Here is a 26,185-nt window from a genome sequence, read left to right as displayed (position 1 = left end):
TATATGGAATATCCCAGCTCTCTAGCACTCCTAGTGGATGCTGAGTTACATAAGCATTTTTTAAATGATACGATTTATTCTGCTAATTTTTACCACATCACATAATTTGTGTTGGTTTAAATGGCCATAAAGAGATATGCAAAGTACTGAAACCCCCCTCTCCACAACTGTTAGAACACTTTCTCAAGGTCTCCTATAAGAACATAAGAACAAGCCAGCTGGATCAGACCAGAGTCCATCTAGTCCAGCTCTCTGCTACTCGCAGTGGCCCACCAGGTGCCTTTGGGAGCTTACATGAAGGATATGAAAGCAATGGCCTTCTGTGGCTGTTGCTCCTGAGCACCTGGTCTGTTAAGGCATTTGCAGTCTCAGATCAAGGAGGATCAAGATTGGTAGCCATAGATCAACTTCTCCATAAATCTGTCCAAGCCCTTTTTAAAGCTATCCAGGTTAGTGGCCATCACCACCTCCTGTGGCAGCATATTCCAAACACCAATCACACGCTGCGTGAAGAAATGTTTCCTTTTATTAGTCCTTATTCTTCTCCCCAGCATTTTCAATGTATGCCCCCTGGTTCTAGTATTGTGAGAAAGAGAGAAAAATTTCTCTCTGTCAACATTTTCTACCCCATGCATAATTTTAGACTTCAATCATATCCCCCTTCAGACGTCTCCTCTCCAAACTAAAGAGTCCCAAACACTGCAGCCTCTCCTCATAAGGAAGGTGCTCCAATCCCTCAACCATCCTTGTTGCCCTTCTCTGCACTTTTTCTATCTCTTCGATATCCTTTTTGAGATGTGGCGACCAGAACTGAACACAGTACTCCAAGTGCGATCGTACCACTGCTTTATATAAGGGCATGACAATCTTTGCAGTTTTATTATCAATTCCTTTCCTAATGATCCCCAGCATAGAGTTTGCCTTTTTCACAGCTGCCATGCACTGAATTGACATTCCCATGGAACTATCAACTAAGACCCCCAAATCCCTTTCCTGGTCTGTGATTGATAGCACTGACCCCTGTAACGTGTATGTGAAGTTTGGATTTTTTGCCCCTATGTGCATCACTTTACATTTTGCTACATTGAACTTCATTTGCCATTTCTTAGCCCACTCACCTAATTTATCAAGGTCCGCTTGGAGCTCTTCGCAATCCTTTGCGGTTCTTACCACCCTATTGGTATCATCCGCAAATTTGGCCACTACGCTACCCACCCCCCTACTTCCAGGTAATATTTATGAATAGGTTAAAGAGGCACTGGTCCCAAAACTTGATCCTTGAGGGACAATTTTCACTCCTTACATCTCTCTCCATTAAGTAGAACTACCTAATTTTATACCCACCCTTTGCTTCCTGTTCCTCAACCAGTTTTTAATCCATAGAAGGACTTCCCCTCTTTTTCCTTCATTGCTGAGTTTTCTCAACAGTCTCTGGTGAGGAACTTTGTCAAAAGCCTTTTGGAAATCCAAGTAGACAATGTCCACTGGTTCCCCCTTATCCCACATGTCTGTTTACACCCTCAAAGAACTCTAGTAAGTTTGTAAGACCGGACTTGCCTCTGCAAAAGCCATGCTGACTCTTCCTCAGCAGGTCTTGCTTTTCTACATGTTTTATCATTTTATCTTTAATGATAGATTCTACTAATTTACCCAGAACAGATGTCAAACTGACTGGCCTGTAATTTCCCGGGTCCCCCCCCCAGACCCTTTCTTAAAGATTGGTGTGACATTGGCCATCTTCCAGTCTTCAGGGATGGAGCCTGATTTCAGGGATAAGTTGCATAATAAAGTGAGAAGATCAGCAATTTCATGCTTGAGCTCTTTAAGAACTCTTGGGTGAATGCAAACTAGGCCAAGGGATTTGGTAGCATTTAGTTTATCAGTGGCTGCCAGAACTTCTTCCTTGTCTACCACTATCTTCACTAGTTCCTCGGATTCACCTTCTAAGAAGCTTGGTTCAGGTGTAGGAATTTTCCTCACCTCCTCTTGGGTGAAGACAGATGCAAAGAATTCATTCAGCTTCCCTGCAATCTCCCTGTCATCTTTTAGCACACCTTTTGTTCCTTTGTCATCTAACGGGCCTACTGCTTCCCTAGCTGGCTTCCTACTTTTGATGTATTTGAAGAACTGTTTGTTGCTGGTCTTGATGTTCACAGCCATGCGTTCCTCATAATCTTTTTTTGCCTCCCTTACAGCTAACTTGCTTCTCTTTTGCCACCATTTGTGTTCTCTCTGTTTTCCTCCCCAGTCAAGTTGGACTTCCATTTTCTAAAAGACATCTTTTTTCTGATAATTTCCTCAACCTCCCTTGTTAACCATGGTGGCTTTCTTTTGGACTGGGCGCTGCCTTTCCTAACCTGCGGAACACATTCCAGCTGAGCTTTTATTACTGTGTTTTTAAATAACCTCCAAGCATCTTGGATAGTTTTGAGACTCTTGATTTTCCCTTTCAGCTTCCCTTTCAGTTCCACAACCATCTGCTCTAAGCCACAGTCATTTAGCATATTTATTTATTTTATTTATTTTTAAAGCTTTTATACCTCATTTGCGCTTTGGTCAGGGGGATGATAATATATTCCCAATATTAATATTCCCAATATTAAACTATCCTTCACCTGTGGTATTGATATCCACAATGCTTCTGTAGGGGAATCAGCTCTCCTTGCATTTATTTTATGTGACACTATGCTCTCTTTGACGTAGAGGGTAACCCCACCCCCAATACGCCCTGTCCTATCCTTCCTGTAGAGCCTGTAACCTGGGATAACAGCATCCCACTGTAACCTGGGATAACAGCATCCTTTGACTTTTCTGTAATCAGAGTTTGCAGACTTTTCAAATGTACCTATACAACCATAATGATTACGAACTGGAGCTGAACTATGAGATTTTCAGGAAGCTGAATTATGTGATCAATGCTTCATTCTTTCAACTGTCTTTGTATCTGTAGCATTTTGGCCTATGCACAGTTGTTCCTCGCACAGTTGAGGGTATACGAAATCTGAGTAGATCCCTTTTATCATATTGTGTTATTTCTTATTTCCATATTTATATCTGATTTAATTTATAGTATATATATAATATTAGTTTCTGGATCCAATTCAAGGTGTTTGTAATAACTTCTAAAGCCCTTTATGGTCTGGGACCCTCTTACCTATGGGAATGCTTCTCTTTACAATCCCCGTGCCCCTTTGATAATTTTCTTGGGGCCTCTTTCAAGTGCCCAGCCCCAGGAAAGTTGGATTCAGACGTGTAGCTGCCATTTTGAGTCTCTCATAAGCAAGATAACAAAAGAGTAGCGAGAGAATATATCATTAAAAAATCCTTCTGATTTTGATTTCTTCCTCCAAAACAGATCTACTGGGGAAGAGGGGATTTTAAATGATATCATTAGAGGTCAGTTACCTAATACTCATTGGATAAAAATGGTAGACAGTGTTCTGGCAGGATGTTGAACCAGTGCTACCTAGTCTGATTCAGCAGGGTTCTTGCTATACTTCAAGTAACTGTTGCTTTTTATTATTCTATTAAAGAAATGATTAGGAGCCTCATGATCAATTCTAATTTGTTACTGAGAACAAACGTTGATCATAAGCTTGTGTTTGTGTTTTGGCTATAGTTTGCCTTTGGAGTCCCAGACCTGACTTTGAAAGATATTGCCTGCAGTCAGACCCTGCTGCATCGCTTCATTATATTCAGCAGTTCTCGGGGTTTTCAAGTTGTGCATGAGGATATGTGTGCCCTTTCCCAGCACACATTACAAAGAGTGGAAGACTCTTTATATGCAAACGTTGACTTCTTTAAGCTTTTTCGCTTGGTAAGTATCAACAAAATTCTTTTTAAAGGTTTGTTTTGTTTTCAAAAGACTCACTGCTATGATATTTATTTATTTTATTTATTTATTTTATTAGGCTTTTATACCACCCCATCCCCGAAGGGCTCTGGGCGGTGTACAGCATGTAGGGGTAACAATATAAAATAGTTAAACATTTAAAAGCAGCGATAAAAAACTAAAAATTTAATTCCAAGGTTTATACAATGAATCTCAGTGAAATAGAGATATGAGTGGCTTCCAGCATTCCAATTTTAAAATTTCCTCCCCCCAAAAAAGGGAGACATGGCGACTCTCGTTAGATGACAAATGGCCCAGATGTCAAGGGCCACAGGAGGGGGGGCACCATCAGCGGCCGGTTCCTCCAAAGGCCTGGCGGAACAGCTCCGTCTTACAGGCCCTGCGGAACTCACCAAGGTTCCGCAGGGCCCGGACAGCTGGAGGAAGAGCGTTCCACCAGGCTGGGGCCAGAGCGGTAAAAGCCCTGGCCCGTGTGGAGGCCAGCCGCATCACCGAAGGGCCAGGGACCACTAGAAGATTGGCCTCCACTGATCGGAGAGGCCGTACAGGGACATATGGGGTGATGTGGTCTCGAAGTTTTAGTTTTCCAAGTTTTCATTAACTGCATATAGTTTTCCAAGTTTTATAGTTTTTTATAGATATAGTTTTTTATAGATATGGTTTTATAGATATAGTTTTCCAAGTTTTCATTAACTGCATCCAGTTTGTTTGGGGTCCATTTCAAGGCTCTGCTTATGATTTTTAGCCCTGAACACCAATGAATCAGGGTATCTGAGGAACGTTCTTCACCCACGTGAACATGCCCATAACAAGATCTACTGTTACTACCCATCTCTGCACAGTGGTGTTAGGGGAAGCAAGGTACATGAGAGAGAACTTTAGCTGAGGTCCTTAGTGTCTGGAGTGCCTGATCCCAAAAAACTCAGTGAGCCCTCTTACTGTTGGGAAGGTTGCCAATACTATGTAAACAAATGTCTTTGTTTTAAAATGCTCTGCTTGGGTCGTAGTGCCTACCTAATTCTGATAGGTGGGCACTAGGGCTCAAGTGGAGCATTTTAAAACAAAGACAGTCCAGCATGTGGTAGATGAATTTACAATTCTACTTTGATCTTTATTTGGAAAAGAGTATAGCTTGGGAAATTCTTGGATATGTAGCAATATTTAAGGAGGGTTTGGGAAAGAGAGGGAACTCACTGGGGATGTGATCCCATTGAATTTTCTGTCCAAAGCTGTAGTTTCCTCTAGGGGAACTGATCTCTGTAAATCTAGAGGTCAGTTGTTTTTGTGAGAGAATTCTAGGTCACTCCTTGGTTGGTAACCCTAACTATGGATCTTCTGGAAGGTGCTGAGGAGGACATTTTTTTTCCTAGAGGGTTTTTGCAAGAAGCTGAACCTGGAATGACGATTTTCCTGCCAAGCACTTTCTAAAAATTTCATCCTGCTTATTGGATTATCATTTTTGCAGTGCTTTTGGCAACCTTCTTGGATTTCACTACTTTTCATTATGATATTTGAATCTTGAAGTTTTATAGTTCTTTTTATTTATAGTTCTTGTTATTGATGTTTGCTGCTTTTTATGTGCATTTTACATTGCATTTCATTGTTTTAAATTTATGTACCACCCTGCATATTCTGCAGGATGGTAGGATGTAAACAAAGTAAATGTATAAACAAAATCACTTAGTACTAGTGCTACTACTGTCTTTGTCCCAGATATAGAAGTGAAGGTATTTGAGAGTTTGGGTGTACACCATTAGAATAATATATGATAGCGTTGAACTAGTACCCCTCAGGAATACTTTCCAGACTATTTCATCTGATCTTCTGCTTTCCTTTTTTGAAAAGCAAATGGACAGTAATCCTTTTCTTTATGCTGTACGCAGGCAGCATTTTACCCAATTGCTCAGCCAGGTAAATGCGTTCCAAGCTGTCAGTTTACTGACCAATTAATGCAACAACATTGGGATGACTGACAAAAGCTTGGGTACTTTTTCAGAGTATTATAATTTTATTTTGTTTGCAATTAGTTGATATTTTAAATATTAAACTATTTGAACTCAAGCTCTTTTCTTTCATTAATTAATCTTAAAAAGGGCTGGACTGAGAAATAACACCAACCCTAGGAAAAGATTTAGTGTCCCACCCCACCCCACCCTGCCCCACCCACCCCGCCCTGTTCCATCCCAAGCCCAACCCACTCCAGCTTCCACCCCCTCCCCCAAATCTCCAGATATTTCCCAACCCAGAGCTGGCAACCCTCTATAGAGAGGAATGAAAATATATCATGGGGGGAAAGCACCTTGGCATTTTTAAGGTGGGGGAGGAGAATATCAGAATGCCGAAGTCACTATAAAGGTTCTGAAGATACTCTTTCTACACATGCTCAAGACTGTAGTAGCTGGTGACTGTTTTTCTCTCAGGTGTCCCAAATCAAGGTTGGTGACTGCAGCACCTGAATGATAGTAAAGAGCAGCAGAGATGGATTAAGACATGCCGAAGCGCAAGGCCTTGATTAATTTAAGAGGACCCAAAGCACTGCTATATTTTTAACCAAATACATAAACTTGAAATGTAGGGAATTTTTTTTGGTATTTAAATATCTCTCATAATTGAATCACTAATCTGTAGTTTACTTGGTTTTTGTATACATTTGCCTCTGGAGAAGACTTTTTAAAGATTGGTGAAAGTTGAACATTTTTTAAACATTTCAGTGAAGAAGGCAGAGGCTAAGCAACGTGGGGAAACATATGGCAGGAATGAAAAATGTGCAGATAAAACAAAGACAGGGAAAAGAAAAGCCAGTTGGAAATCAGAAGGGGGGGGGGCAGATTGCAATTCCCATATTTGAGAAATAATGCAAGATTTTTGGCAGTGAGTGGAGTAAAGGGAGGATTTGGATCGCAATGAAAAAAACGATTGAGGAGCTAAACGCTGAAGTCAGGGATAAAAGAGTAGAGTTTTGTCTGACAAAGCAAAGAGTGTAGCTGAGAAAAGAAAGATTGGTTTTATAATCGTCATAGTCAGCACATTCTTTAGATTTCTTCCAGAAGTATTCAAAAGCCTTGTACCAGGGGTGGAAAAAGTGGAACGGCAGGCAGAATGGAGGAGAGCAGAGCTACAAAAGAAGTTTGGTACACTGTAGTCAACTTTTGTATTTGTGCTGAGTGTCATTCTGTGTTACAAAACATTTCAGGGGAGGAAAAGGAATAACTACCTCACAGTGGCACTTTTCTCATCCCTTCAGGGAAAACATCAGAAATAACTTGGGGTTCTTTGGGCTGCAGGCAGTCTGTTCATTGTACATTATAGGTAATAAATACTGGTCTGTGCTTCCGATAAAGCTGTCAGTTAGTCAGTATTATGACACAACACCCTTTTAGCTACCTGTGCAGTGGACGCTTGCCTCTGCTTTCACAGTTGAGACTACTTATCTGGAAGGAATGCTGCCTTTAGCTGTATGGTTAGTCCCACCAGAAGCTTTTAAAATCTGCCATCTGATAAAGGTCTGCTTCATTTTACAAACCTGCCTAAGGATATGAAATCTGAACCCCACTAAGCAACGGAAGGCTAAAGAAAGGCAGACAAAAAAACTTCCAGAATAAAAGTTACTTCATCCTGTTTCCAAACAATTGTTGCAGTGCGTCAGGAAATACATGTTTACATGCCCTGCACAGTTACCATTCAACATAACTCTGGACTGATTTCCTGTGTTTGCTACTGCTGCCGCAGAAGAAATGGGATGCTTTTAGAGCTACTTTGAAGAGGTTACCTACAGATGTGGGTGGGCTCCAGAATGAGCTCATCCTTTGCTTTTCTCCACTACTGATTATATAGTAGTGGTGGCGAACCTTTCGCCACCACGGTTACATAGGTTTCATTTAGTCCCAGTTCAGTAATTCAGAATTATGCTGCTCAGAAGTGTCCTGTTGCACAATAACATGGGGCATATAACAACTAGGTTTTCAAAGTCAATAAACAGAGGCACTTCTTGCTTAATTTCTTTCTCTTAAAAAAAAAGTGGGCTGGAAAAAATCATATCAACAGTCTCTAAATGATTGGCTGTAAGTGTGGAGCTCCCTCCTAAAAGAATGCTTGTTCCACACAGCGGTTGGGAATTTTTTAATATATCAACTGAAGCTTTAACAGCTCTCTCTCTGTCTGTCTGCCTGTCTCTCTCTCATACCTGATAATTCACAACATAAGCATGAAAAAACCTTGTTTATTTGAAAGGAGGTTCTAAAAAGCTGCAGACCAGGGAAGATACTGGATCAGATTATAAAGCGGTCATTCTGTAAGCATCTTGAAAATAATACAGTGATTAGGAGAAGCCAGCATGGATTTGTCTGAATAAATCCTGCCAGACTAATCTTATCATGTTGTTTTGATCAAGTTACTAGCCGAGAAGATAATAGGAGTGATATGGACATAATATACCTTGACAGGTATATTTAATAGAGTATCTCATTATATTTTGGCTGGGAAACTGATTAAATGTGGGCTAGATGATTGTACCATCTGGTTGAGGACCTGTAGTCAGAATGCCTATCAGAGTTCCTTCCACTAAATTGTATGCATGCTGAGTGTGGTGAGACAGAGCTCTGACCCAACTCACGATACACATGTAATCATTAAATTATAATTCTTAAGAGCTGCAGGCTTGGTTTCTGCTTGGCAGCATGGATCATAAGGAGGAGGGGCTTCAAATAATCCAATGACAGGGGAAGATGGAAGATACGTGGCTTGTAGTAGAACACATGAAAAGGATCTTGGGATTGTAGCTGATTATAAGGTGAACATGAATTGACCGCAAAAAGGACTAAAGCAATTTAAAGTTGCATAGATAGAAACATTGTATGCCTGTATATTGCTTAATATGCCTTAAATATGTCCATGTAACAGAGAAATCCTTAAACATGTTAGAAATGACATAGTGGGTTTTAACTGTTAAACAACCTTCCTCTGGAGGAACTATGCTTACCCTTGAGAAGGTTCCACTTTTAACTCAGCAGTAAGATATAACCATTATGTTCAGTATGGTAATCCTGACAGAAAAACCTGTTATTGTCAAGAACTGTGTCCATTCTCTCCTGCAGAGAGAAACTTTGTGTTTCTGTGTTGTTGCATTAAGAGCTTCCCTACTCCTGTCAGCAGCCACCAAAGATATGGAGTATTCCATTCCAGGAAGCTTTTTTAACCCTTATTCACTAAGGCCGTTTCCGCACGGGCGAAATATGACGTCGTGGAAACGGTAAAAGAACCGCCATAGCGAGGATGCGTTCGGCACGTAGCGGGCAGAGGTGCGATTCGCTTCGCCGCTGAGCTAACGCTTAAACCGGGCGCCGGCATCACTTCGTGATTCAGAAAAAACGGCTTTAAACCACTCTCTTTTCCCCCTGTGACGACATCGACGCCGCGACTCTCAGCGCAATGCTTAACACGCATAGGGAGCTGTACGCCTTCAAAATGGCGACCGCCAGACGACCAAGCTGGGTCACCTTTTCCCCCCACACACACACACATCGCCGCACCTCGAATTGCTTTCCCCTGCATGGCCAAGCACCTTTCCCAGACTTCCATGCACTGGGACTGACAGTGGCAGCTGGGAGGAGGAGGTAACCGACAGATGGGGACGGGCAGGGACATCAGGGCAGTCATGTTGTCCATCGCACCTTGCTGCGTAAGCATGATCGCCGAAGGCCTGCACGCCGGGCAAGTCGCGCCAGAGCGCTTAACATCGCTGAAGACGCCGCCCGCAACTTGGCGCTTCAGTAAAGCGTAACCGCCATTATTTCTATGGGCTGCGGACGCCTCGCAGCTCCGCCTGTCTGTTCAATGAACGCTTTTTTGTATCATATACGCAATTTCGCGACGCTGTATCGCTGCCGCTTTTTGGCCATGAAACGCCTAAGGCCGTTTCGCGCGGTGAAATATGGCGTGCGATGGAAGCGGTAAAGAACTACGCCATAAGCGAGGAAGCGTTATGCCAGCTATGGCGAATCGCATTGGCCGTCGTGAGCTAACTAAACGGTAGCGAGCGTATTCGAAGCGGCAAACCACTCTTTTCCCCTGTGGCGCATCGGCACTGCGATGCGAACAGCATAAAGAACTGTACGTCTTCAAAATGGCGACTGCCAGATGACCAAGCTGGGTCACCTTTTTCCCCCACACACCTGCGTTAGGTCCCTGAATTGCTTTCCCTGCATGGCCAAGCGCTTCCCAGACTTCCATGCACTGGGACTGACAGTGGCAGCTGGGAGGAGGCGCGACAGATGGGGCGGGCGGGACATCAGGGCAGTCATGTTGTCCGTCGCGCCTTTCGCGTGGGCATGGCGATGAAGACCTGCGGCCGCAAGTCGCGCCAGAGCGCAACATCGCTGAAGACGCCCGCTTCACTTGGCGCTTCAGTCGCAGAGGCAGTGCATTTCTCGCGGAATGCGGGCGCCCGCAGCTCCGCCTGTCTCTTCAATGACGCTTTTGTATCTTTGTCGCAATTTCGCGGCGTGTATCGCTTCTTTTGGCGTCTTGGAAGCGGCACAGGCAGCTTTCCGTCGGCGGCCATGACGCCGTGGAAACGGTAAAGCCAGAACCGCCATAGCGAGCTGCTCGCGACGAGCGGGCGAGGTGTTTATTCGCTTCGCCGCTGAAACGCTTAAACCGGGCGCCAAGACGCCAGATTCAGAAAACGCTTTAAACCAATTTTTTTTTCCCCTGTGACGACATCGACGCCGCACTCTCAGCGCAATGCTTCAAAGGGAGCCGCTTCAAATGGCTTACCGCCAGACGTCAAGCTGGGTCACCTTTTCCACACACACACACGCGCCGCCCTGGTGCTTTCCCTGCATGGCCAAGCACCTTTCCCAGACCCATGCACTGGGACTGACAGTAGCTGGGAGGGGAGGCACTGACAGATGGGGGACGGGCAGGACATCAGGGCAGTCATGTTGTCCATCGCACTGCTGCGTGGGCATGACGTCGGGCTCAAACACGGCCGCTAGCGCTTAACATCGCGAGATCGCCCGCAAATGCTTCAGTGCTAACCGTCATTATTTCTGCGGGCTTACTTCCTCGCATTCGTCTGTGTGAACGCTTTTTTTTGTATGCGTCGCAATTTGCGACGTCATCGCGTCGCTGCTTTTGGCCGTGCGGAAACGGCCTAAGGCAGCTTTTGAACTTGAACAAATGAGGATCATTGCTGCATAAAGTCATATATGATATAACATTCAAAGAGCAAGGTGGGGTGGCTACCTGAAGCTTGGCTCTCCACAGTGGTTCTGGTGACATTTTAAAATAAATGCCATGAAGACAGGAGAACTGTTCAGGAAGGAAAGAGAAGCTTATATCTGCAGTTGAATACAGATACAATTTGAAATAAGGGTTGTATCTGGTTAGCATTTTTGCTCAATCTTGCTCCATTTTCCTTAGCCTCCATCCCAAAGTACTTTTGTACATGCAATTTCCACAGTCTCCAGCATACCCTTTTTGGGTGGTCAGTGAAGCCAGCACTCTTTTTTTACCAGTGAAAATGTTGGCTGACTCCAATCTCAAGTATTTGCTGTGCAGATATGCAAAAGATAGGGGGTCATGTCCAGTGGAGGGGTTCAGCAGGTTTGCACCACTTTGGCAAAACCAGTTGTTAAAATGGTGCTTGTAAACAACCAGTTGTTAAATTATTTGAATCCCACCACTGGTCATGTCCCAGGGCCTCAAAATTCTAGCTACATTGCTAGTTAAACATCATATATCCAGATGTCATAGAATTCACACACATACATCTATATATGAACATGCACACCTGCACGCAAACACACACATACAGATCTCCCCTCTCTGCCTAAAGAAGTGGCAGAAATGTTAAAGAATAACATAGGTCAAAATTTTAAAAAAATCAAAGCATGAGATGCAGGGGGGGGGGGGTGGCAGATCAAGGAAATGAACACAAATGAGGATTAAATGAATTCTTCAAATTCCTTGTTTGCCCTGTAAAATTGTCCACCACACAGTTTCCTGGTTTGAATAGACTTTCTCATAGGAGGGTAGATTTGGGGCCCCACTTGTGGTATGTGTGATGTTAGAGAATCATGCATTGTGAAATAATTTTAGTAAGCTTGATGAGCTATGTCTAGAGGGTAGATGTAATTGTGGGACATCTTTGTTTTTGGATTTTATGTTTCCTGCAATCTGGGAGATTAGAACAAGCAAAACTCACACCTGTTTTCATCTTGCACCTTGTAGACCGCTCCCCATCTTCACATGTACTTAACACTGTGTTTGTTCAGATTTCACAAAAAAATCCTGTTCTAGGAAAAAACAACAGCATAAGTGGATGGTGGCATTGTATGGAGGTGGCACCCAGTTTCTTCAAGAACAAATTCAACCATCTGCTCACATTCCTTTTGCTTCCAAAGGCTCATCAAGTATCTTTGATAGCCAATGGTTGGGCTACCATCAAGAGAAATTAAGGCTGATTAAAGAGACCATGCGTCTAATCCAGCATGGTGATATTTATTCTCAAGGCAACTGCAGTAGGAATTATCCTTCCATCAGCAGCAAACAGCTTGGAAATTACTTAGGAAGTATTTCATGGGATTTCAGCCCTGGGGACGCAATTTATGTTTCCTAAAGAATGGTACCTCCTTCTATCTGGGATGGTCATCCTCTTCCACCGAGCTCTCAGTTTTGGGAGGGACGCACATGGAGACAAATCTGCCTAGCCAGCCAAATCAGCTCTGGTGATCAACAGGGTGACAGATGTTGCAGCCAGATCACCCTCATTTTTTCAGGGCCTAATATTTCTATATGTCTTGAGAAGGAATGGTGCTGCCTGTTAGAAAAACAGCTAAGCTAGTATTTCTAGCATTCCACATAACAGTGTGAAATTAGTGAGGAATCACAAGAAGGAAAACCCCTTTCTTCCTTCCTGCCCTTCTTCTGTTCAGTGTCCCCCATCCCCAGGCACTATCTTCTTCTGCCCTCTTTCTAGTCTGCATTGCTTCCCCTTTTCTGCTTTCTGCTACCCCCTTCTCCTCAATCTGGTAGCTATCACTGATGTCCCATGCCCAACCTTGATCAGAAACCTTGGTGTTCATTGCAGTTGCTATGACAACCCCCAATGGTCTCAGATTCTGACAGTTAATTCCCACCCTCTCTTCCAGTGGTTGTAGATGTCCATGATATCATGATTAAGTTTGTTGGAAGGGTTTATTGTCCAAAATATTTTTGTTTACAAAGTTGGATTTTTCTGCAAACTTGAGAATTCTTCTGGGTTTGCAAAATCCTCATTTGTCATTGTAAACCAGTGGAATTAGATCTGATGATGATGAAAATGCAGAGGAGGCCAATTTCCTGGGGAGAAGACAATACTTTGTGGGAAGATGATAGTTGTAGGAATGTTAGGTAGCAAGATTTGGAAAGACTACTTTCTGAAACCTTGGAGGTATCACTGCATATCAGCCTAACAGACTATAATCTGAATAAACCCTGTATTATCTGCTGCATCCTCTTTACATATCCAGGCACATTTTCCCGCAGCATGTTTTAAAAAGGATCTCTCTCCAGCGCATCTTAACTAAAAAAACCCCCCACTGTTTTAACCAGAGGCGTAGCTCCAAGGGGGTGGAGGAGGGTGCGTGATGCACCAGGCATGTGCCCCTGTGGGGGTATGGCAAGGGCGTTCCGGGACAGGACGGGGTGTTCCAGGTTGGAGTGGGGTGGGGAAGGGCGAAGCATGCACCCATGCACCAGGCGCTTTCCCCCTTGCTACGCCTCTGGTTTCAACCCAAGGTACAAAACTCAGCCTAGCCCAAAAGCCCTTTTAAACAATGCAGACTTTTAAGCCTGGGTGGAACTTCAGCAAGGGGGGAACTGTTGTTTTCCCCTCTATGAGGCTATGCTAAAGGAGTTGGGCAGCCATGGAGATGGCCCAGATCCAGTTAATATTTAGAGTTTCTAGCCTCCAGGTGGCATCTGGAGATCTCCTGCTATTATAATTGACCTCCAGAAGACCAAGGTCAGTTTCCCTGGAGAAACTGGCTACTTTGAAGGGTGATCCCTCCCTTTTCCAAAGTCTATCCTCTGTAGCCTCCACCCCCAAATCTTCAGGTATTTCCAAACTCAAAGCTAGCTACCCTAGCAGTAGTTGATTCAATATTGGCAAAAGAGAGCATGGGGAAACATGAGAACCTATAACAGGGTGTGTGAAATAACATACTGTAGGATGTCTAAACAGTGATTGAGGCAACCTCCCTCCCAGTCAGCCCATGTTTGTTTTATTCAGCACTTCTGTCCCACTCCTTCCGTCATCCCCTCGGGCCAGAAGAATATCTTAGAGAGTTCTGATCAGTTTAAAGGGAGTACACTGGAAATGCTGGTAGAATAACAAGTGTGTGGGTGTGCTTGAAAGCTACGTCAACATTCCTACATTGAAAGCATTACTGCTTGTGAATCATCATGCATGCACATGTGTGTACCTGTGCTGGGAAGCGATGATTGGTAAGAATTTAATAATCTTTGAAGGGGCCCTCAGGGTGTCTTCTCTGCAGCTCAGGCAATGCTGTCATCCAACGTATGGTTCAGCTCAGAGCAACTTGCTGTTGCTTGGTAGTCTCTACAAGATAATTTTATGTTCCTCTAACCCATGTAGGGAATCCCAGTGAAAGCCTTTCAGATGTTCAAAATTATCCACACTCCCATCAGTTTTCACAGCATGGGCCACCATTGGCCATGCTGGTAGGGGCTGATGGGAATTGTAGTTCCTGAACATCTGGAGAGCCGCAGGTTCCCTACCCCTGCTCTAACCCAAGGGCTGATGGGCTCAAAACCATTCCTCTGAGAAACTTAAAACCCCAGGTCCAGTCCATTGGCACTTCCTGGCTACTTTTGCCATTTCTTTTACTTCCCATTTTTATTCCCAGCCTTTGGCTAAGAAAATTAAGTCTAACAAGTGACTTCAGTGCACCCTGTGTAGTACTTTCTTAATCTTACAAGATTGTCTAGAGTCTAACTGTGTCTCATCAACCCTCACTTTTCTTCATTGACAGCTTCCCACTGTTTTGGACATTAATGCACCAGGTGTTGATCTGCGCTTGTGGGGCCAAATACTTTCTAATGTGTCTCAAGCAGTGCGACAGGTATGTGTCTGGGGAATTAGAAGGCAAAACTGAAGCTCAAACTACATGTTGTTGAAAGCTCCATGTTTCTGATTCTGCAGATTTTTTTCTAAAGCCCAAAATAGTTTTGGGGCAAGCTGTGTCTTTGTAGAAAGGCACAGGAAAGAAAGGCCTGTTAACTCTTTCTTCTTCTATCATTTTCAGTTCAAAATAGTCCTCTTCAAAACTATAACCCTGCAAGTGAAAAAGCAGTGGGGGGAGATTGATTTTGAAATGCAAAGGAACTGTAAGGAAAAGAGATAAACTGCATTTCTCCACTCCCCAGCCCAAAGATACTGCCAACTCAAAATAGTTTAAAGCTTTAAAAACACAGAAAGAAGAGTAAGAGAATTCTGAAGTGTCGTTCGTGATCTTGTTTTGAACGATCTACTGTCCTTTCGCATAGGTGTTTACCCAGAAATAAAACTCACTAAATGGAATGTATACAATTTCAGCTTCTGTCTTGCAAAGGTGTTGGCTATTTATTTAGCTTACTTTTTAAAGTCTTTTGAATTCATCAGCCCTCAAGGTGGTTATAGTAAACTACAAAACATATTACACCCATATAAACATCCATAAAATCATGTATTGTGTCTTAACTGAATGACTTTCTAAAAAGAGATGTTTTCCACCATCACCTTTTTGGAAGGCTTCAAAAAGAACCCCACTTTACCCCCAGGGATGGAAATTGTATAATCCAGAGGCAGCTTCTGAAAAAAATCTTAGGCCAGTACCAGTAAATCTGACCTCAGCAACCACTTATTTCCACAGGAGAACACCATTGGTGTTCAGATACTCAGAGCCTAAACAGTTCAGGGATTTAAAGATTAAGAACAGCACCTTGAATTGGGCCTGGAAACAAACTGGAAGCTCGTGTACCCTGGCTTTATATCATTTCATGCTTGGTCCCACTAAGGATCCTTCACAACTGAGTTTTGGACTAATAGAAGTTTCAAAGCCATTTTAAAGGGCAGCACCACATGGTATAAAATACAGTGATCTAATTTCTATGGACCAAGGCATGTGTAACTAAGAAAAACCCGTTTTCTCACAGTGGGCTGATTGGGGTTTCAGGGCAAATTCAGAAATTTGAAAGACAGTGCAAAATCCAAAATCACTCTCAACCTATGAGCTCGATCCATCAATAAGAGGGGTAACTCCATCAATAACAGGTGAAGCACCCACTCTTGGGTAGGTGCAACTTGCCACAGGTGGGTGGTCCAAGTTCTGGATGGAATTGTTGTGATGGTGGCAGTAGGAGCTTGCTTCTTCTTTTCCCTCCTCTATAAAGAAAGTCTGTGGGAAGTTGGTGTACCCAAGTCCAGAATCCAGGCAAGGTATCCCTCTTGCCTTTTGGCTAAGATTGCCCCAGGTGACCTTAGGCTGGTCACTTTCTCTATGACTAACCAGGATGGTTGTTAGGATAAAATAGAGAAAATAGATAACCATGTAAATCATTTTGAGTCTCCATTGGGAAGGAAATCAGGTTATAAATGCAGTAAATAATCAAATAAATTTATACTTTCATATAGATGTTTCTCTTTCCGCCTGCTCATAAAGATACTTTTGTTTCACTACAGCTAGTACGTAGGCCAAGTGTTCAGGATCTTTTGTCTATTCTGCGACCCCTTCTGCAAAATGGAGAGCCAGGATCTTTAAGACAGCTTATGAGTATTTTATCTGATCTTCTTTGTGGCTATCCAGAGGGAGGTGGCTCCAGAATACTCTCTTTCAACTGGTATGAAGATAATAATTACAAGGCCTTCCTTGGGGTCGACTCTACAAAGAAGAAATCTGTTTATTTTTATGATAACACAACCAGTAAGTATCTCTTTGTGACTCCTTATTAGATCTATGGGACACACACACACACAGAATAAAAATATCACAGCACTTAACAGCTCAGTAAGTCTCCTGTCCTCCTATCCTCCTGATTTTTTGTATTTATTTCCCAGAAGGCAAAACTGCACTACCAATCTAGAAACCCACTGATTCTTGCCCATAAGTAAATGGTCCAATCTCCATTTTTTATCTTTCTTCACCCAATCAGCCAGTATAGGTCCTAGTATTTCATCTCTTAGCTTGTTATATATAGAAACGTATGCTCTAAGGGGCTAAATATTGATCAGCCTGCTATTTGCATGAGTCATTTTAGGTACTCAGCTTAAACAATTAGTATTTCATCTATGCCATTAGGGTACAAAGCTGGTACGATGTACATGTTCTGTTGCAATGCGGTTTCCTGTGGTGTATTATCTCAGTTCTGATGCTGACAAGCGCCAGATGCCTCAAAGAGGGCTCCAGAGATCTTCACCATTTGATCACAATATAACAATAGTCTCTGACAATAATTTTTGTCTGGAGTTTCCCCCTTTTTGCTCAGTGGGCTCAAGAACTCACTTTAGGCTGATTTTCCATATAGTTCTGATAGTTTAGGCAGCAGTACATTAACTGGATCTTATATATACCATGATCTGTACCTATTTCCATGTTCTTTTTGCATTTGGCATACTTTCACAAACAGAAAACTGAGTGCTCAAAAGCAAGAATTGTTATAGAACTGGAGCATAATATTGCCTCTGGGTTGTCATCTTTTCTTTTCTGTCAAGAATTCTGAACCTTTAAATTTTCTCTAATGCTGTCAAAAGACTTGAGAAACACCAGCTTCTATAAATCATCTTGAGAAGTCTTCCTGTGATTCCTGTTACCTCAGAAAAAAAGGAATTGGATTGTTGCAGGTGTCGCCGACCCTTCACCCTCCTAACTATTTGCGGCAGGCTCAGGCAGCCTCCTAACTATGCTGGGCAGGTTTTCCTGCCTATTCTATGACTGGTAGCATATAAGGTGTTTTATGCTTGTCTGCTCAGCCCTAGGAACTCCAGAATGGCAAAGGAAGCCTTTTCCCCCTATTGCAAATCCCCTTTTACAAGGCACTAGAGAATTAAGGCAAGTTCAACAAACAAAAGTAAAACTTACTGAACAAATTAGATGGGATCAGGAGATATTTTAGTAGATGGAAATCAGGCAGGCAATAGCTATATATAAACATCAGTTTTAGAACAGGTAAATTTCTTAATCAAACTTTATAAGTTTCTTCAGTTGCTTAGATGTTATGAAAGGTTCTTTACTTTAAGATGGTACAGTAGAGGTTACTGGCTAATCTATTCATGATGACTTTCGGTTTTAACAGGCTGGTACCCTTTCACACAGTACACATACAGCTTTGATGCTGTTAGTTACCCACTTCACATAAATCTCCCTCTTGAGGTAACTATAATAGAACACAAATACACCAGACTTGTGTGTATAATTCCTAATTGGCCTAGGAATTCTTCTACACCCAGAAGATGTATTCCCTCTCCTTTTGTTTTTAGTCACCTGTGGAAAATCTCACTACTATTCTACCTGCAACCTTGGCCACTGAATAAAGCTCCCAGTTTTCTTCTCTGAGCAATTTCTGCTTTCATCACAAGCTGATACTCAATATATTTCAAGTTGGATCCACTCCCTGACTGAAATCCCCTCAGAGCAGTGGTGGGATTCAAATAATTTACAACCGGTTCCAGTGGTGGGATTCAAATAATTTAACAACTGGTTGTTTACAAACACCATTTTAACAACCAGTTCTGCCGAAGTGGTGCGAACCTGCTGAATCCCACCACTGCCTCAGAGTAGATATTTAACACACACAACACACAATTAAGGGGCTTGATGTTAACTCATAGGAATCTCCTTCGGGGGAGGGCGGTATACAAGTTTAATAAATAAATAAATAGATAGATAGATAGATAGATAGATAGATAGATAGATAGATAGATAGATAGATAGATAGATAGATAGATAGATAGATAGATAGATAGATAGATAGATAGATAGATAGATAGATAGATAGATAGATAGATAGATAGATAGATAGATAGATAGATAGATAGATAGATAGATAGATAGATAGATAGATAGATAGATAGATATAAAAAACTACATGATACAGTACTAGTAATGACCAAGTTAGCTACATGGAGAGAGTATTAACATTTTGCTCAGCCTGTTAAGTTTCCAGAAGATGGTATATTTTATATTTTTATACAATTTTATATGAATGAATATGGAAAGAACTCAACCTGCATAATGTTATGAAAAATGAAACTAGGCAAAAGTTATATAATGTATGTCTTCTGTCCTCTATCTAACAGCACCCTTTTGTAATGCACTGATACAAAACATGGAATCAAACACTATTACCAAAATTGCTTGGAATGCTGTGAAACCACTACTGATGGGGAAAATCCTCTACACTCCTGATTCACCAGCTGTGCAGGAGATACTGGAAAATGTAAGGGAAAGTATCTCTTTTCCCAGCAACCTATACAGAATGTATTTTAACAAAGCACTCTAATAGGAATGTCCCCTGAACAACAAGCAAGAACTAAACAATTCCTTACCAAGGGTATTTTTTTCCTTCTAAAAATGTATTTGTTTTGGTGGTTGCCATAAAAAATAGTCACAGGATCCAAATTTGTTCAATATTCTCAAGGAGAGGGAGGGGGTAGACCCAGCAACTTGAACCAGGTTATTGCTGCCCAAAATGCAGATATTTTAAAAAGGGTTTCCACTGATACGTTAGAACTATGTTCGTTTTACAATTTAGAGTAGTGAAGTTGGGAAAAAGAAGATCTGAAGCAAGCTTCGACCCACTTCCTTCCTTCCTTCCTTCCTTCCTTCCTTCCTTCCTTCCTTCCTTCCTTCCTTCCTTATTAATTAATTAATTAATTAATTAATTAATTAATTAATTAATTAATTAATTAATTAATTAATTAATTATTCTTCATTGATATGCTACATTTTAACCTGTCGGAGGATACTTACAAAGCAGCATTCAGTCAACTCATTGTATTGCTTTTCTAGCAAAGTACTATCCCATTCTCATGTTTTTTCAAATTTTACCTCCTTCAGTCTTGGTTTTTATCTACTGTTTGAGTCCCTTGTCTATTTTTGTTAGGGGAAAATGTTTTGCTGTGTAGGATCGCTCTACACAACTTAAAAGCCCATTTTGTTTGTCTTCCCTACAAACAAAAATTTAATTAGGTATGGCCCTAATAAAATCTAGTTTTATAATGTTGTATTACATGGATCTTTGCATTCATTCATTCATTCATTCATTCATTCATTCATTCATTCATTCATTCATTCATTTAAATGGGCCACTGCGAGTAGCAGAGAGCTGGACTAGATGGGACTCTGGTCTGATCCAGCTGGCTTGTTCTTATGTTCTTATGTTCTTATTTGTTTGTTTGTTTGTTTATTAGATTTATAGGCCGCCTCACCCCCGAAGGGCTCGAGGTGGCTCACAATATGGCTGTACTCCAAGACAGCAAATCAATACAAAAATATAACTTAAACCCATTAAAACTTAGGCAGCAATAACTGACAGACTAGCAAATACAGCCATAAGGTTTAATTAATCTATGTGCCAAATGTGAGAATTGTTGTTTGTAGCAGAATTCCAGAGTGTCTGCCATTTATGGCACCTTAATATTTTCCTGCCTCTCTGTCCTTCAATTTCTTACTGTCTTAGGCAAATTCCACATTTGAGGAACTTGAACGCCTCAGACTGATCACTGACGCCTGGAAAGAAGTGGGACCTCAGGTGTGGAACTTCTTTGAAAGCAGCGTGCAAATGAACATGATTCGGGTATGTAGAGATGCCTTTTTGAGCACATTTATTTTGTATGTAGGGTTGCCAACCTCCAGAAAATGGCTGGAGATCTCCCGCTCTAACAACTGATCTCCAGGCATGAGAGATTAGTTCACCTGGGGAAAATGGCTGCTTTGGAAGGTGGATTCTATGACATTATACCCCACTGAAGTCCCTTCCCTCCTCAAACCCTGTCCTCCTTAGGCTTCACCCCCAAATCTCCAGGTATTTTTCAATGGGGAGCTGGCAACCCTATTAGAATGAAAAGTTACCAGTCAAGGATGAATGAAAATGCATTTTTGAATAAGAATAAACCATCAAGTATATAATAAGTACCTTGCACATATGGATTTCTGATTGGATTAAAAACCCAGATCAAAGAATTAGAAACTGCAGATTTGAGAACAGGAATGCATACTTACCTATGGAGGGTAAAATCAGACCAGAAGAAAGATCAAGTTAGAAAAGACTCTAATGCAAAGGAAAATTTTCGATGGAGTCCACCGATTTCACCTGTGAAATACCCCACGGAAGCATATTATGATAGAGAGACAAGAAAGAATAATGATAACATGCTTTATAAAGAAATGATTAATTTGCAGAGAAAAATTAAGTCATGGCAAAAAGATAAAGGATGAAGGAAAGACAATACAATGGTTGACATCAGAGGTGGGATCCAGCAGGTTCTCACAGGTTCCCAAGAGTAGGTTACTAATTATTTGTGTGTGCCAAGAGGGGGTTACTAATTGGTGATTTTACCACGTGATTTTTGCCTTAGTTATGCCCCTCCTCTCAGCAGTAGCACGCAGAACTTGAAGCAGTCTAGCAGGAGGTGCACCAGCGTGCGTGGCAGCCTGCGCCTGCTTGCATTCGTTTCCCGCCCAAGGACCGTCGCAGCAACTGCGTCCTTGCCACAGCCCCACCCAGGAATGCCCCGCCCCCAGAATGCCCGGCCACCACCCCCATCGTGCCCTGGCCAGCCCCATTGGCGCTATGCCACAGTTTGAATCCCACCACCATGGGAACCTGTTACTAAAATTTTTTGATCCCACCACTGGTTGACATATTTCCAATTAACGTCAAGACACAGAAGGGAATCGGAATAATAAGAAATATGACAGAATTTGAAAAAGAGCTTAAGTCACAAAAGCAACATCTGCTGGGAAGGATATACAAGATCCTGCTTAAATACAATACAGAAATGGAGCAAATGAATGTCTGAATGGTAAAAAGGATGCAAAATGTCCAAGAAGAGGTACCCTTCCAGCAGTGAGAAATATTATGGTCCAAAACCATTAGATTTACTACTTGCCAAACACTGAAAGAGAACTGGTATAAATGTTTTATAGATGGTATGTGAAACTGAAAGATATTATGAAGATGTGTAAAAACCATAATGGGCTTTGTTGGAAATTCCAAGAACTTGGATAATTCTTTCACATGTGGAGGACTTGTAAAAAAATTAAAAAGCACTGGGTTGAAGTACGTGAGAGAAGGCAAAAAATACTGAAGATGAAAACTTCCATTTACTACCAAGACAATGTTGTTAGGTATTTTTCCCAAGAATAAGAATCTTATAGAACTGTGCTTGTGTTTGCTAGCGGCAGCCAGAGTAACCGTGGCAACCAGCTGGAAAGCCAAAAAAAAAAAAGCCTATAGACATTTGGGAAGTAAGAGAGTATGCCACAATGACCGAACTAACGAATCTTGTAAATAGACAATCAAAACATGAGTTTGATGATAAGTGGGAATTGTGTTTTTATATGTGGCTGAATCCATTACTTTAAAAAAACCTAAATCAAAATAATGCCAATGAAGAAAGACTAACATTAAATTTAGATGTATGTTTCCAAAATTTTAGCAGTTAAGACTATAAGTAATTGTTAGGTTGATATATGCCAATGGATGTTAACTAAATAATTGAATAGTAGATGAAAAAAGTAAGATAGAAAGTTCTCTCTTAAATCATGTTTACATTTTATGGAATATTAAGATACAGATAAAAATTAATTAAAATATATTTTTTTAAAGTACCTTGCAAGATTACATGAAGCACCCATTTAGTCCAATGCTCTGTTTCCAACTGCGGGCAGCAAGAAACCTCTGGAAACACAAGACTCAACTATAGCTTGCCATCTCTTTCATGTTTATTTTATTTTGGGTATTTTGCAAAGTTATCTGCCAGCACGACTTCATCAAGAAGGAAAAAACCAGGGGCAGGCTGAAAAGAGGACCATTTCTCTCATGCATTTACTTACTAGGAAAAAACCCCATCACAGCCTGCTGATCTTATTAGATATCTTAATACAGAAATACTCGAGGTTGCATTTACAAAAAAATGTATTTGCAAAAAAAAGTTGTTTTAAAAATACATAGAAGAAATCAGAATCTGTAATTTGCTTTGAATCAAAGTGAGATAGATTACCAATAAAGTAAATAAGTAGATGAATACTTGAGAACATACATTTGTTAGATAACATGTAAATCAGGGTGCATTCAGCTATTTCCTAGCTCAGTGGTTCTTGCCCTGGGGGTCGGGACCCCTTTGGGGGTCGAACAACCCTTTCACAGGGGTTGCCTAAGACTCTCTGCATCAGTGTTCTCCATCTGTAAAATGGATAAATGTTAAGGTTGGGGGTCATCACAACATGAGGAACTGTGTTAAAGGGTCGCGGCATTAGGAGGGTTGAGAACCACTGTCCTAGCTGGATTGAAACAATATCGTATTAAAAGTGTGAAATTGCCCCTGATTTTTTTTTACTGTAGGACACACTACAAAATCCTACAGTAAAAGGTTTCTTGAATGAGCAGCTGAGTTCTGAAGGTCTGACTGCAGAAGATGTGATCAATTTTCTGCACAATGGGCCAGAGAGAAAAAGGGGCGGCACAGTGAATTTTGATTGGAGGAATGTCTTCAGTGTCATCAACCGTGTTCTCAATACAATTAACCAGTATCTGGAGGTGAGTGGTATTTTTCTAACACAGGTGCATTTCCATTTCTATTATCCTCCAGTACACAATTTCAATTGTCCTCCTTTAACATCAATACACCTTAACAAACATGGGGAATATTCTATACAATGGCCTTTTAAGCACAATTTCTTACAATGTATCGTGTTGCAAAATTCTACCTTTTAAAATTTGAATCCCATGTATTTTTCCTCCATTTGATTCCAGAAATGTTTTCCCTTCATTTTTCATCTGTTTTCCCCCAACACTTTAACTGTGATTTTTTCCCCCAATCCATATTCGAGCCAGCTTCCCTTGACCATGCAATCATGTTGAAATGGTCTTTACTTCTCTGCCCTACCAAATCCCTGGTCCTTATCCATGTCCCCATGTAGTTGTCCAACCTCCCCTTCAGCCATTTTCTCCTCCTCCTCCATTTTCAAATGGATTTTTTTCTCCTTGTAATAATAAATGAAGTGATAGTAGTCCATGATGTAGTGATAGTAATAATAATAAATAATAAATGAAGTGATAATAAATAATAAATGAAGTGATAGTAGTCCATTATCCACTATTATGCCGGAGAGCAATTTGAGTATCATAGGCAAACGTGTTATTGGCCCATAGTTTCCAGGTGTCGTTCCTTTGGCTGGATCTTTCTGAATTAAGTATGTCCCAGTTGTTAGCCATTAATCGATTTCACCATGTATGGTTTCACTGAAGAAATGGAGGCTGAAACATTTTTGAATTGCTGCTTCAAAATGTAACTGTGTTGCAACATTAGAGCATCTTCACAAAAGAAAGAAGGGGGGAGGGAGGATGTCATGACATCCCACAACCATTTGGAATAATATGTTTTCAGCAATAGTGTGTGGAATAAATTCAGATGAAGAAACAAGGGAATAAATAAATGAGGGGCATATTAATGAGGCATAAAACAATAGCTCAAAACTGAAACTTCCAAATGTTGGGCTGTGAGCAGTGGCGTATTTACCCAGAGATGAGGGGTACCCTCTGTCCCCGAGTGCAACTAAGCTGGTCACATGGGAGGTGCAAAATCGCCCCCCCCCTTGTGACCAGGAAGACGGCAGGGCAGCAGGAAGTCCTGCTGCCTCGTCATCTTCAGGTGCCCTCGACCCTGCCCATGTTGTCATCAACATGGGCAGGGTCAAGGGCACCCGGTTGCTGTCATCCTGTTGCCGCCCCCCACTACCGCAGCCCCCCTTGCTCCCGGCTGGGAGCCGTCAGCCGGCAGTCCCTTCTGCCCTCATCTCCGGGGAGGCCAGAAGGGACTGCCATCTCTTGGCCTCTGAGAGCTGCTTTTATAAGCACTGAGGGCGGGGGCGGGGCTCACAGGGTGGGGCCACTCTGTCTCCACTCTGAAGCTCCACTCCATGCTGTCATTTCATTGTATGTACTCCATACTGTCATTCATTGGGTGGCTGCTGGTGAACAGTAGCAAGCAGCCAGGCCTAGTTGAGACAGGTGGTATCAAATCACCAAAGGTTGCTTCCAGGCCCAGGTTGCTGATCTCCAAGTTGGACCTGGAGATCTCCCACAATTACAACTGAACTCCAGATCTGCCCTCTGGAAAAAATAAGTGCTTTTGAGGATGGTCCCTCTAGGCATTATATCTGGCCGAGGTCCCTCCCCTTCCCAAACCCTGCTCTCCTCAGACTGCATGCCAAAGTCACCAGGAATTTCCCAACCCGGAACTGGCAAGCCTCACCAGAAGAACTGGCCCCAATGAATCTTCCCTCAAAGGCCAAAACTGCCCTGGAAATGACCCTGCCCCCTTCCTCTGCATTTTTAAGGCACTGAAACATAGCTTGGAATGCTGTGGTTGCCTTGCAACAACTGAGGGAATATTGTGGGGGGGCGGAGTGTGTGTGTGTGTGTGTGTGTGTGTGTGTGTGTGTGTGTGTGTGTGTGTGTGTGTGTGTGTGTGCTAATCCCTCCAATGTATTTTTTCTAGATTTCACATTTTTCTGCAAACCTGGAATCTTTTTCAGGTTTGTGGAAAGGTCTGTGTTGCCTGTTTACTGATCCGGCCAATAGATTTAAGTATCCTCAGTTCTGGCTGACTTTACAATTAAAATATAAAATGTAGCACTTCATCATTTGTGGGAGGGGGGCTACTGTGCTAAGTGCATGTATTAAGGAGGTAGTCCCACTAGATTCATTAGGACTAATTTTGGTGACAACATACTTAGAGATGGACTTTTAATGTTTATAGTCATTTAACACCCCGCCCCCCAGTGCTAGTTACCCACATTTACCCAATCTCAATAAACAGAACATGTGGACTCTGACTGTTGCTTGCAGGGACTTCTCTCCTTTTCTTAAATTCCTGTGGTGTCTTTTATTTGCTTTCAGATGATTCTACAGACAGAGCTATAGGTTATTTGCCTTTTTGTTCTTCTGGGGGGAGGGGAGGAAGTTGGGGTGGGAATGAAACAGTCTGTTAACCATTTTGACTCTTGCTAATTTTGTACTGAAAATTGCCATACCATCCTTAACAAGAATCACAGTACATTATTATGC

General features: G+C 41.9%; 1 protein-coding gene across 1 annotated transcript in view; it reads left to right on the top strand.

The window, feature by feature from the left end:
• The window catches only part of ABCA4 (ATP binding cassette subfamily A member 4), a 158,989-nt gene that overhangs the window by 35,744 nt on the left and 97,060 nt on the right, over window positions 1–26,185 (top strand). The window contains exons 7-12 of the mRNA XM_048496239.1: window positions 3,620–3,817; window positions 14,890–14,979; window positions 16,578–16,818; window positions 19,191–19,330; window positions 20,573–20,689; window positions 23,459–23,653. Coding sequence (XP_048352196.1) covers window positions 3,620–3,817; window positions 14,890–14,979; window positions 16,578–16,818; window positions 19,191–19,330; window positions 20,573–20,689; window positions 23,459–23,653 — 981 coding nt within the window. The remainder of the gene's footprint in view (window positions 1–3,619; window positions 3,818–14,889; window positions 14,980–16,577; window positions 16,819–19,190; window positions 19,331–20,572; window positions 20,690–23,458; window positions 23,654–26,185) is intronic.

This window comes from Sphaerodactylus townsendi, linkage group LG05, assembly GCF_021028975.2.
Source record: "Sphaerodactylus townsendi isolate TG3544 linkage group LG05, MPM_Stown_v2.3, whole genome shotgun sequence".
NCBI lineage: Eukaryota > Metazoa > Chordata > Lepidosauria > Squamata > Sphaerodactylidae > Sphaerodactylus > Sphaerodactylus townsendi.
The sequence above is the reverse complement of the archived record's forward strand: the minus strand, read 5'-3'. Positions and strand labels throughout refer to the sequence as shown.